At 56.0% G+C, this 13359-nt stretch overlaps 1 protein-coding gene across 1 annotated transcript; it reads left to right on the forward strand.

The window, feature by feature from the left end:
• Nucleotides 1–4138: 4138 nt before the first annotated feature.
• On the forward strand, nucleotides 4139–6508 carry LOC142772131 (uncharacterized). Its single transcript, XM_075874261.1, has one exon. It carries the CDS (start codon nucleotides 4848–4850, stop codon nucleotides 6441–6443), a length of 1596 nt encoding a protein of 531 aa, XP_075730376.1. The 5' UTR covers nucleotides 4139–4847; the 3' UTR covers nucleotides 6444–6508.
• Nucleotides 6509–13359: the final 6851 nt, after the last annotated feature.

Genomic DNA, 13359 nt, shown 5'->3' on the forward strand with positions numbered 1-13359 from the left:
GACGGAACATGAAAGCAGCGGAACAAGCCGACGCAGCCGTGACCCGACGCCACGCTCTAACTGTAATGTGAGACGGCGAACTAGCGAACTCGACGTTCTTGTCGACGGCCATAGTGTGACCGCTCTCGTCGATACTGGAGCTGACTATTCCGTCATCAGTGGGTCGTTCGCCGCGATGTTAAAGAAAGTTAGGACAGGTTGGGAACACCCTGAAATCCGCACAGCCAGAGGTCATCTCGTAACGCCCGCAGGAGACTGCACAGCGAGAGTCACCATTAACGGTTGTATTTATCCTACAGACTTCGTAGTCCTACAGCGTTGCTCAAGAGATGGCATCCTTGGTATGGACTTCTTATGCCTTCATGGTGCTGTCGTCCACATAAGAACAAAGTCGATAACGTTATCCCCACAGGACGCACTATCGCCGCGCTTGCCGTCAAGAAACCATGCCTTGAATGTGCTGGAAGATCAAGTCACCGTTCCGCCTCGCTCCAGCGTCATTATTTCAGTCGGCGCTCCTAAATCACCTGACTTGGAAGGCGTCGTAGAAGGCAGTGAGCATCTGTTGGTCACCCGAAATATTTTTGTCGCAAGAGGAATCGCAAAGCTGCGGGGAGGCAAAGCAACCGCTATGCTCACGAATTTCAGCAATGAGTACAAACTTGTGAACAAAGGGACAACGGTCGCATACATCGAAGAAATTGTAGACGCCACCAGTGCTTTCGCCCTCGCCGATTCTGTGGAACCTGCTCAGAGGAACCAAGCCCCTCCTACAGCTTTCGACGTCAATTGCAGACTTCCGAACCATGAGCAAGAACAGCTCAAGGCCCTGCTCCTGGAATACGAAGATTGCTTTTCATTGTCATCGAAAATTCGGCAGACCTCAATCACGAAACATAGCATCATAACCGAAGAAAGTGCCAGACCACTCCGTCAGAGGCCGTACAGGGTTTCGACGCGAGAACGTCAGGCCATGAAAAGACAAGTTGATGAAATGCTGAGGGATGACATCATCCAGCCGTCCAAGAGTCCATGGGCGTCTCCCGCGGTGTTAGTGAAGAAAGAGAAAGAAACCCTACGTTACTTCGTCGATTATCCCCGCCTGAACGAAATCACAATGAAAGATGTGTATACTCTGTTACAAATAAAGGACGCACTTGATCGGCTCCTCAACGCCAAGTACTTTTCGTCAATTGTCCTCAAGACTGGCTATTGGCCAATTGAAGTTGACGAAAGAGACCGAGAGAAGACGGCGTTTATAACACCGGACGGCCTGTTCGAGTTTAACGTGATGCTCTTCGGCCTTATATCAGCACCTGCAACTTTTCAACGCTTCATGGATACAGTACTGGCAGGATTGAAATGGCAGACTTGCCTTGTGTACTTGGATGACGTCGTCGTGTTTTTCTCGAGTTTCGACGAGCATTTTCGGAGCCTTGAAGCTGTACTTCAAGCCATCAAGACATTCAGACTCAAACTGAAGGCAGAAAAGTGCAGATTTGCGTACGAAGAGCTCTTGTTTCTGAGGCACGCGATTACTAATTCTGGAGTTGGTCCCGATCCACGAAAAACAGCGCCATCGCCGACTTCCCGCCGCCCACTGACAAGAAGGCGGTGCGCCGATTTCTGGGCCTGTGCGCCTATTATAGGTGGTTCGTGAAAAACTTCCCCCGCATCGCCGATCCACTCACTCAGCTTCCAAGGCCGACGTGCGTTCAAGTGGGAAACGCCGCACGAACACGCTTTCCAGGAGCTTAAACATAGCCTCCAGACTCCTCCGTTACTTGCTCACTTCAACGAATTTGCCGAGACAGAAATACACACTGACGCAAGCAGCGTAGGTCTTGGCGTCGTTCTTGTGCAGAGGGCTGACGGATTGAAAGGGTTATTAGTTACGCCAGCCTATCGCTATCCAAAGCAGAAGCCAATTATTCCGCAACAGAAAAAAAGTGCCTCGCCATCATCTGGGCTACGTCGAAATTTCACCCCTACCTCTACGGCAGGCCTTTCAAAGTTGTGAGCGACCACCACGCCTTGTGTTGGCTAGCCACCTTGAAGGACCCTTCAGGTTGCCTCGCATGATGGAGCCTGAGACTTCAAGAATAAGACATTACCGTCGTTTAGAAGTCCGGCGAGAAACACACCGAAGCCGACTGTCTCTCTCGTGCACCTGTCCACCAACCACGACCCGACAACCCGGATGGTGACTGCTTCTTGGAAACAATAACTACCGACGACTTCGCTGAACGACAGCGGGCCGACCCGGAACTTAAGGCCCTAATATAATACCTCGAAGGAAGGACCGCCGAAGTCCCGAAGGTATTCAAGCACGCACTTGCGTCGTTCTTCCTGCAAAACGGTCTTCTCCAAAAGAAAAAACCTTTCACCGCTTTCAGCCAAGTACCTCCTTGTGGTGCCTTCAGCTCTGCGATCAGAACTCCTGCAGGCCCTGCACGACGATCCGACAGCAGGGCACCTCGGTGTTTCTCGCATGCTCGCGAGGATACAGGAAAGGTACTATTGGCCACGTCTTACCACCTGCGTCGTTCGTTATGTGAGGTCATGCTGGGACTGTCAATGACGCAAGACACCACTGACGAGGCCGGCAGGACTTCTGCAGCCTATTGAACCACCTCGCTGACCTTTCCAGCAGATTGGTATGGACCTACTGGAGCCATTCTTGACGTCGGCTTTCAGAAACAAATGGATCGTGGTAGCTACCGACTACCCCACCCACTAAGCCGAGACAAAAACCCCGCCAAAAGGCAGTGCATCTGAGGTAGCTAAGTTTTTGGTCGAAAATATCGTCCTACGCCACGGCGCCCCGGATGTCCTTATCACCGACAGAGTAAGGGCATTTACTGCTGACCTAACTCAAGCGATCTTGGCGCACAGCCAGACAAACCACCACCGGACGACAGCGTACCTCCCACAGACCAACGGCCTCACCGAGTGACTAAAGAAGACGATCTCCGACATGCTGTCAATGTACGTCGATGTGGAACACAAGACGTGGGACGCCATTCTTCCGTACGTGACCTTCGCATACAACATGGCGGTGGAGGAGACGACGCAAATATCTCCATACAAATTGGTCTACGAAAGGAGCCCGGCAACGACGCTCGATGCCATGTTACCCAACGTCACCGACGAAGAAAACCTCAATGTGAGTGAGTACCTTCAACGCGCCGAAGAAGCCCGACAACTCGCGCGTCTCCGTATCAAGAATAAACAGACGACCGACAGCCGCCGTTACAATCTGCGACGACGCTTCGTTGAATACCAGCCCGGTAAACGTGTTTGGGTATGGACGCCGATACGCCGACGTGGACTAAGTGAAAAGCTTCTGCGACGGTACTTCAGACCGTACAGGGTGGTTCGACGTCTCGGCCCACTTAATTACGAGGTTGTCTCCGACGGCATCGCGAACTCTCAACGACGCCGATCGCGACCTGAAGTTTTCCATGCCGCGCGCCTCAAGCCGTTTCATGCGCGTTAACAAACTGAAAGATAGTTTTTTGTATTATTGTATCCTATTTATTCATTGTAGTTTCTTGCATTATTCTTGTACCTTCATCTTTAGTTAAAGCATCGGGATGATGCGTTTTTCAGAGGGGGGCAATGCCACGTTTCAATTCTGAGTTTTGTTATCGCGCTCAAACACTACACAATTCTCAGCGCAAAACGTGCGTGCAGTTTTCGAGAAGCATCCGGAGTTTAGTAGATCATTTCGATAAGACCACGTCCACTCTGCGAACTGTACAGATTATTCTGGAACCTACGCCATAATTCTAGAACTTTCGATTGCAAGATTATAAATGCCGACGCACTTCACCTCTTGTCAGTAGTTGATCGACGGCCGACGCTCCGTTCGCCGCGATCAGTCCAAGACTGCTACTGTAGTCCGACTTTCCGTTTACTGGGCACAAGTTTGCCCAAATAAACTGTTTATTATTCGACTCGCAGTGTGCTCCATTCGTTCCCGTCACGACCCCGTGATAATACAAAAACAGAATGTAACATTTGTGGGAATTGAGGCTAGCCCGCTGCCTTTGCGCGGGCTTTGCCGCCTTTTCTGCCGTTCTCATGTCCCGACATGTCTGCCCTCCTTCGCTGTCTGCCGTGGTGGGAGAGCGGAGTGACGTTTAACTCCCTCACCTGGTAGCGGATGTTGACGGTGGCGCCGCGCGCGGGGACTCCCAAGAGAGGTTTTCGCGCGCTGCGTCGGGGGCGGTCAGATACTCTCCGGGACAGCAAACGGTGAGCCACGCTATCTTTTCGTCCGTCGACTCCCGTCAGTCGGGGGCTCGTCGGACTTCGCTGACGGCGCCTCGCGACCAAGGCGAACGCTCACCCGCTGTTTGCCCCGCTGCGTACGCACGGCCGAAGGGCGGTACGGTGTCCTAGTGCGTGGCCTCGCTACGCCGACCCGTCTCCCTTCGAAGCCCACGCGAGCGCCTTTGCCCTCGCTCGAGCAACCGGGCCTTTGCTCCGGTGTCTCCGTGGATCGGCTTTACCGCGGAGACGTGCTCGTGGCACCCCTGTGTAGTACTTTGTGCCCGTGGCGTGGATAAGCCTACTTGCTTTCCCGCCGCGCCTATTTGCAACGGGCTGTACTGCGTTTGGTGTTGCCACAATAAAGTGTTGCGACTTGAGCAGTATCGTGTTCTCGCCACGGCGACGGTTAACGCGTGCCCTGCGGCTCGCTAAGACCGAACCCACGCTGGTGGCCGTACTCCTTCGGGATACGTGTACACCACACTGGCGCCCAACGCGGTATCAAAAGCTCTAGCTTTTGATTGCTCTTAGCGAGTCCGTTCGCCTGCGCGATTCGGGCTCGTCGCAACATGGCTGCTTCGCGGGACTTTTGTCCGCTGTCCCTTTTAGCGGATGCCGCGTTGCACACGGAGGCCATTGCCTCTGTGGACGGGAACCCTTCTGCACCCGTCCGTGTCGGCACCCCCTATTGCGGTGACGACACGAGGCGCCTAGCCGCTCCCTTTGGAGATGGCGCGTCGCTTCGGAATGGGCCTCTTGCCCTACCCGAACGTTACGCACAAGCGCCTCCGACTGCTAATGCGCCCTTTGGCATGCATGGCAGTTCGTCGGCACAGCGCTCGCAGTCGGTTCCCTGCGGAATTGACGGGGCCCTCGCCGACTTTTGCCCGCTATCAGCCGTGCAACCGACACTTCGACCGCACGCTGAGCAGGCGCCTGAATTGTCGATGGTAGCCGCACCAAGTGCGCCTTTGGTTCGACAACAGGCAAATCCCCCAAGGAGCCTATTTTGCTCTGGGAATGGCGCGCAGGGCGGTGGTCTGTTTGAAACCGCCCCACTGATCGAGCTGGGCGACTGCTCGCCTTCGCTCGACCGCGCCGCTAACGCACCAACGGTTTCCTACGAAGCCGGTGCGACGACGCAGACTTTGCTGCAAAACGCCGTGCAGATGATCCAAGCACTCTCGGGAGCTGTGCAAACGCTTTCGGCTGTTCCGAAAAGCGGTCACCCCGCTGTTATGTTGCCTGTGCCAACCTACAGCGGATACGGTGATCGGCTCACCGCCCGAGATTACCTCGACTCTCTGTCACGTTATCAGAGAGCGATGGGTTTGGATGATAAGGTGGTGCTCGAACGTGTTGTTCCAGCTGCACTGACTGACACGGCGGCGAGATGGTATCGGCTTTCCGGTTACCGTGCAGCAAACCTCGAGGAATTTCGTGCGGTCTTTTTGCGCGAATTCCTACCCGCTGACTACGAAAGTAGGATGCGGCGAGAGCTCGAGCTCCGTACACAAGCTCCTGACGAGTCTTTACAGGAGTATGTACGGGCGATGGATGAACTTATTTCTATCGCTGAGCCCCGAGCCTCGAACGAGGAACGCGTCGAACGGGTGATACGGCAGGCACATCCGACTTTTTCGGCTTACCTGCGCGGCGGCCGCTTCAGTGATTTGGAAGCGTTGGCCGCCGAGGCGAAGCGCATCCAAGGCGACATTCTCGCCGCGCGTGCCTATCGCCCGCCGCCGCCAGCCAGCGACGCCCTTGAGCCGCGCTGCGCTTGGAGAGGGGCCATGACCCTTCCCCAACGGCAACAGCCTCTCCGCGCTGCCTTTGCGGCTGCAACCGGCTGTGCGTGGGAGTTGAGCGATCGCGCTCTTGACCCCTTTACGCATGAAAGGCGGGCAGCCTGCGCTGCTCCGCCTGAAACCTCCATACAGGGACGCTTTTCGACCCAACGTAATGTGGGAGGTGCGGCTCGCAGAAACGTATCCTACGATAACGTAGCGAGCCGATCACGACAGCTCGAAGCTGCTCCGTCTGGGAATACAGACCGTGATGGAGTGCGCTGTTACCGCTGCCGTGAAAGAGGGCACATAGCAAGGGAATGCACCGGATCCAGGCCTCCTGCGAGGCAGGGAAACGGGCTTCCGGGTCGTTCGTGAATGCACGACCGACCCAACCTTTGCTCCTTCCCTCTGCGTGCAGGGCAAGCACTTTTCTTGCTGATACGCACACGCCGTTCATTCCGGTCACCATTGCCGGCCGTGAATTTTCGGCTTTGCTGGACACGGGCGCTAGCGCCTCGTTGTTCGGCGAACAGGTGTTGTCCCACTTGCAGAAGCACTCGGTGCGCTTGCGGGACAGCCGAACGACATTCACCCTTGCGAAAGGCGTGGCCCATTCGGCAGGCGCTGCAAGGTTGACTGTCCGATGGGGAGATCGAATGAGACGCTGTCGTCTTATTCATCTTGCAGGGCTCAATGTTCCAGTGATTCTCGGTCGGGACTTTCTCCTTAAAACCGGTATCGTTGTGGACATTGCGAATGGCGGCTATCGTGATGGCCCATTTTGCCAACTCAAGCCGTTCATCAGCCCGCCGGCGCTTACCGTCGCCTTTGCGGCAGAAGCGTCGGACACGTGCCTTGCGCAGAGTTCGGGGCCAGGCCCCCGCTCACCGCATTTGCCCTCTCACAGTCCCCTTCGGGAACGAGAGGCGCGGCACGAACCGTGTCGTGCGCCAACTCCGGGGTCGTACCCTGGCGTTCCGCGCTCGTCGGCTCGCAACCCCCGCTTGGATCGACCGGCACGACACGAAGAGGCACTACATCCTTTGGTCGCCTGCGCGACTCTGTTGGATGAAGCACAGAAGGCTCGTCTGTCGACACTGTTACGTCAGTACGACGAGCTCTTCACCGATCAACCTGGCTGCACCGATTTTGTGAGCCACGTGATCGAAACTGGTGACGCGCTTCCTTTGAAGTGTAACCCCAGGCCCGTCAGTCTCGCCAAAAGGCAGATTATCGATGGGTTGCTAGATGATATGCTTGCGGCTGGCATTATTCGCCGCTCGTCTAGCTCCTGGGCGTCTCCAATTGTGCTGGTGCCTAAGAAAGATGGCAGTCATCGCCTGTGCGTAGACTATCGCCGTCTGAATGGAGTGACTCGTAAGGATGCCTATCCGCTCCCCACGATAAACTCCATCGTAGGTAACCTGGGTGATGCACGGTACTTTACCACGCTTGACGCCTCTAAAGGTTATCTACAGGTCCGGATGGGTACCCGTGACCAGTGTAAAACTGCGTTCACGTCCCACAGAGGGTTGTTCGAGTTTACTCGTATGCCCTTTGGTCTTTGCAATGCTCCTGCGACGTTTCAAAGACTCATGGACCGCGTCCTCGGGGAAGCAAAGTGGTCTTACTGCATGTGCTACCTCGACGACATCGTGATTTATTCACGAACCTTCGAAGAGCACTTGGCCCATGTTGCCGATGTACTCGAGAGGGTGAGGACCGCCGGGATGACACTTAACCCCGCTAAGGTCCAATTAGCGCAGACCCGTGTTCAGTTGCTCGGGTTTACGCTGGGCGAAGGCTCCATAGAGCCGGATCGGGAGAAACTTCGAGCTATTCTCGAATTTCCCGTGCCCAAGGACGTACGTGGCCTTCGCCGCTTTCTAGGAATGGTCAACTTTTACCGTTCCTTCATTCCGTCCTGTGCCCGACTGCAGGCTCCCTTGAGCAAACTCTTGGGTAAGTCTGCCGAGTGGCAATGGGGACTTGAGCAGCAGGAGGCGTTTTGCCGACTGTCTAACGCCATAGCGGAGACAGCGCAGCTCAAGCTCCCCGACCTGACCAGACCGTTCGTTGTACAGACTGATGCGAGCGATCTGGGTTTAGGAGCTGTTCTCCTACAGGAATACGATGGCGTGTTGCAGCCGTTGGCCTTTGCCAGCCGCTCCTTGGTCCCTGCGGAGAAAAATTATTCCGTGACCGAAAAGGAGTGCCTCGCCATCGTGTTTGCACTGCGGAAGTTTGACGTCTATCTTGATGGGACGAAATTCGTAGTGCAAACGGATCACAGTGCGCTCAGCTGGCTGATGCGGCTCCGTGAGCCTGCCGGCAGGCTGGCGCGCTGGGCTCTCCTGATACAGCACTATGACTTTTCGGTGCAGTATCGAAAGGGGAGCACCAACGTGGTAGCTGACGCGCTATCTCGTGCCCCACTGTCAGCCGAGGACCTTGATCCCGGTGCGACCGCCGCTAGCGGTGCCTTAGCACTTGCAAGCGTCGGGGGCGAAACAGCAGCTTCGCCGCCGTTCGGCGTGAAGGGTGAGTCCCCATGCGGACAAACCTTGGCTGCTAACCAGGTAAGCGGCGCACCGCGAAGCGGCCGAGCGGGGGAGCTCTCCGAAGGCCACGAGGCCGAAAGCGAACCCGTAACGCCGACTCAAGCGGTTGTTGCTGCGGTCCTGAGTGGGCGCGATACCAGACTCCCCCATTTTGGGAGAATGGGCATCGCTTTCAGCAGAGAAGAGCTTCTGAAGGCCCAGCAAAGTGACCCGTTTTGTCGCGAAATGTGCGACGGTCTCAGAGAGATGGAGCGCCGTGACGCTGCTTGTCCTGCAGCGGGCGCCGATAACGACTGTCTCGACGAGACGGAGCGCCGTGACGCTGCTTGCCCTGCAGCGGGCGCGAATAGGGGGCTCGAACCAGCGTGTGTCGCTGAGTCCCCGGCGAATTCATATTTGCTGGACCATGACGGGCTCCTGCTGAAGTATATAGCCACTGACGACGAGTCCATAGACCCGTTTAAGGTGGTTATGCCCAAAAGTCTGAGAGCCGCACTGTTGCGATCCTCTCACGACGAACACATGGCCGGTCACCTGAGTGGCTCGAAAGTTTTTGCAAAACTGAGCCGCGTTGTGACCTGGCCCGGCATGAAGCGAGACATTTTTCGCTACTGCCGTTCTTGCCGCGTCTGTCAAACGGTGAAATCAAGGGGTGGCAAACCGCCCGGTCTGATGAAACCGATTGTCAGTGAGCGTCCGTGGCAAGTGGCCACCTGCGATCTAATGGGACCATTTCCCAGAAGTAAGCAGGGGTTCATTCACCTGATGGTAGTCGCTGATCACTTTTCGAAATGGGTGGAACTTTTCCCACTTCGGAAGGTGACAGCGCGAGCGGTGCTTGAGAAGCTGCAGGAAGTGTTTTGCCGGTTCGGCTTCCCGGAAAGGCTCATCACTGACAATGCTTCGTATTTCACCGTTCGGGTGTTTGGTGTCACGTGCCGTTTCCTCGGAATTGATCACTGCACCACTTCACCCTACCATCCCCAGTCCAATTTGACGGAGCGCGTCAATCGTACGCTCAAACCGATGTTGGCGGCCTTTGCCGAAAGTCAAAGGGACTGGGCAGACCATTTGAGTGAGTTCGCGTTCGCTATTCGAACATCCGAGAGTCGCTCAACTGGTTTCTCGCCCGCCTTCTTAAATTTTGGAAGGGAGTTGGCAAATCCGGTGACCAGCGTCACTCAATGCCAGCTCGAGGACGAGGAGGCGCCGGCAGACTGCTCTGCTTACGCGTCGGCACTTCGGGACAGGCTTTGTCGAGCTTTCTGCAAAGCAAGGCAAAGTTTGGCGTCGGCCAGGGCTCAGCAGAAAGCCCAATATGACCGCAAGCATCGCGACCTAGTTTTTGAGGTGGGCGATCTTGTCCTGAAGCGCAACCACGCCCTTAGCGATGCCAGTAAGGGGTTCTCAACCTCGCTCGCTCTTAAGTGGCTTGGTCCGTACCGAGTGGAGAAAGCTTGCACTCCACTCGCGTACTTGCTGAAAGATCCCCATACGGGAAAACTCAGCCGTGCCCATATCGCAGACCTGAAACCCTTTGTATCACGGTCTGACGAGCTCGCGCAAGAGCCCTGCGGCACTTCGCGCCAGCAACGAGGCACACCCGGAGCGGCGGACCGCAGTCGGACCCCGCACCGGTATAATCTGAGGAAGCGGTCACCTTTGTGATTTCGCGCCGGACGGCGGACTCCTCCGCAACCGAAGGCCCTCAGTTTACTGTCTAGCCTCAGTATAGGTTAGCTTCTTTACGGCCTTTTCTCGTAAAAGGAGTTGACCCCGCCCTGTCTGCTGCCAGTGTTTCTTTTTTTTTTTGAAGTGTTCATGTGTATTTTATGTTTCTTGTTTATTATTAAGTGTTATTTGTGTATTTTGTTTTTTTTGCCAGATGTTTAGTGTCAGTATGCTCTGTGTTTACTTTTTTTTCGTGTTCGTTTCGTCTACCGCGAAGGGAGCTGTGTGTGACCTTGAGTGTCGGTGCTTGCCGGGGGAGAGAGACGAAGGACGCTTTGCGCCTACGCTCGCGCAGCCGTCGGCGGTGTGTGTGCGTGTGTAAGTGCGTGACGCTTCAGTGCGAGCCCGCGAAGAGTGCGTCATGGCTTCCCCCCATCGATGCGGACGCTGGAGGTGCTGGGGGGTCATTGACCCACTGACGTCAGACCATCTGGCTGTGCTCTGCTCTCGGCCGTTGTCGAAGAAGCCCCGCTGCCTTTACCACCATGGCTCCTGCGCGAGGCCAGCTGAAAGCAGCTATATGCTGCCGGCCAACGCCATTCGCAGCCAATTTGGGTCGGCCTCCCTGAGCACTGGAGAGGCCCGGCTTCGCGCAACGTTCCAGCTTCATCATCGAGCCAGAAATGCGGGGCCTCCGAAGCACAGCCGAGGCAGCGTTCGTCGGACTCGCTGCTTAACAAGACCAGCAACGAGCCATCAGTGAGCCCCCCCTTCCGGTACCTCTGACCTCGCACTCGGGCATCGCACAGAGCGGACACTGTCACGCCTTTCCGCCCCTCCGCGCACTGGACGCTATCCCCCTTCAGCACCACGAACACTAGTGCCACGTTGCTGTGCTCCCTTCCGCAGTTATTTGTATAGTGTCATGTGTTTACTTTGTGATTTATGTTTTGTTTCTCATTTGTGATCTTTTTTTTTAGCAGCAGTAACAGGGCTGGACTGAGGTTAGCTGTCGCTCATAGCAGTGTCATTTTAACTGCATGGGTGACGTCCGGCTGCCTTTTGCGGACCGGTAAAGGGCAAATTTAGGAGAGGGGGATGTGGGAATTGAGGCTAGCCCGCTGCCTTTGCGCGGGCTTTGCCGCCTTTTCTGCCGTTCTCATGTCCCGACATGTCTGCCCTCCTTCGCTGTCTGCCGTGGTGGGAGAGCGGAGTGACGTTTAACTCCCTCACCCGGTAGCGGATGTTGACGGTGGCGCCGCGCGCGGGGACTCCCAAGAGAGGTTTTCGCGCGCTGCGTCGGGGGCGGTCAGATACTCTCCGGGACAGCAAACGGTGAGCCACGCTATCTTTTCGTCCGTCGACTCCCGTCAGTCGGGGGCTCGTCGGACTTCGCTGACGGCGCCTCGCGCCCAAGGCGAACGCTCACCCGCTGTTTGCCCCGCTGCGTACGCACGGCCGAGGGGCGGTACGGTGTCCTAGTGCGTGGCCTCGCTACGCCGACCCGTCTCCCTTCGAAGCCAACGCGAGCGCCTTTGCCCTCGCTCGAGCAACCGGGCCTTTGCTCCGGTGTCCCCGTGGATCGGCTTTACCGCGGAGACGTGCTCGTGGCACCCCTGTGTAGTACTTTGTGCCCGTGGCGTGGATAAGCCTACTTGCTTTCCCGCCGCGCCTATTTGCAACGGGCTGTACTGCGTTTGGTGTTGCCACAATAAAGTGTTGCGACTTGAGCAGTATCGTGTTCTCGCCACGGCGACGGTTAACGCGTGCCCTGCGGCTCGCTAAGACCGAACCCACGCTGGTGGCCGTACTCCTTCGGGATACGTGTACACCACACATTATTCTACAGCCAATAAACAAGAGCTGTATATAGGCATGAATGCCTGAATTGAATAGGCAATTTAGGGACAAAACCACGACCACACAAACGAAAACACATGGACAGGACGGGTGCTTACTGACAGCTGTTTGTACCATATATTCATAAAGTTACACACAACCTTAGAAAGGTGGGGAGTCGGCTTGAAGTACTGCTGGAATTCACCGCCACAAGCAAACTAGCAAAGTTGCGCTGGTGCAACACTGGAAAGCATGCTTAGGAGCTGAAAGGCTGAAAAAATAAGCATGCCTGGCCGTTCACGAAGTGTACCGCGGAAGTGGTTTACAAAATACCCCTATCGTGCGGAAAGAGACATGTTAGCCACACGACGAATCGCTGCGTGAATGATTGAGCGAGAAAACACGCTCTTGTGGTAAAGAATAATGACGGTGCCCATTCAAGTGCGCAAGTCACTTCATGTGTGTTCACACCAAGAGAACTTTTGAAGGCCTTTCGCAAAAGAAACAGGGTACCCAATCGCGTTAATACCCCGTTTCTACACTCATCCCGTTTGAGTCGGAAGCACGGTGTCAAGAATGACAAGATGAAGAAATGAGGAAGAGAAGGAAGTTGTCTTGAATAGGTAATTTAGAAGGCTGGAATGAGGGAGAAGAAGAGGAAAACGAAGAGGGCGCGAGTCGAGTGAGGAACGCGAGAGCCGGAACGTGGCGTTCGAGGGGCGAAGGGCTGCGGAAGTTCGGACTGGGTCTCGCTCCAGGCTCCCGCCCGAGCACCTGACTCGGCGAGCAGCGCAAGGAAGTACCGCTGCCCCTGATTCCCGCCCAAGCACCTGACTCGGTGAGCTGCTCACAGAGCAACCGCTGATCCTGGACGGCAGTTCTTGCCCGAGCACCTGACTCGGCGAGCAGCGCACAGAGCAAGCGCTGGTCCTGGGCTGCAGTTGCCCGCCCGAGCACCGACCTCGGCGAGCATTCCGGGAACCACCGCCGACCTTGGTCTGCAGTTTACCGCCCGAGCACCGACCTCGGCGAGCAGCCACGGAACCACCGCCGACCCTGGTCTACAGTGTGGCCCACCCGAGCACCTGTCTCGGCGAGAAACCACTTCAGCTACCGCTGTAGTGGTTCTTCAACATCGTGGCCACCGTTGAGCATCGATATGGCCTGTCATCACGCCTGAGAGGGACTCCCAGCGGAACAGAGGCCACGGCACAACTGTA

The sequence above is a fragment of the Rhipicephalus microplus genome, chromosome 9 (genome assembly GCF_043290135.1).
Source record: "Rhipicephalus microplus isolate Deutch F79 chromosome 9, USDA_Rmic, whole genome shotgun sequence".
In the NCBI taxonomy this organism is placed as follows: domain Eukaryota; kingdom Metazoa; phylum Arthropoda; class Arachnida; order Ixodida; family Ixodidae; genus Rhipicephalus; species Rhipicephalus microplus.

Excerpts from the sequence above, each read along its gene's own strand:
- LOC142772131 (XM_075874261.1), top strand. The coding sequence starts at position 4,848 with ATGGCTGCTTCGCGGGACTTTTGTCCGCTGTCCCTTTTAGCGGATGCC.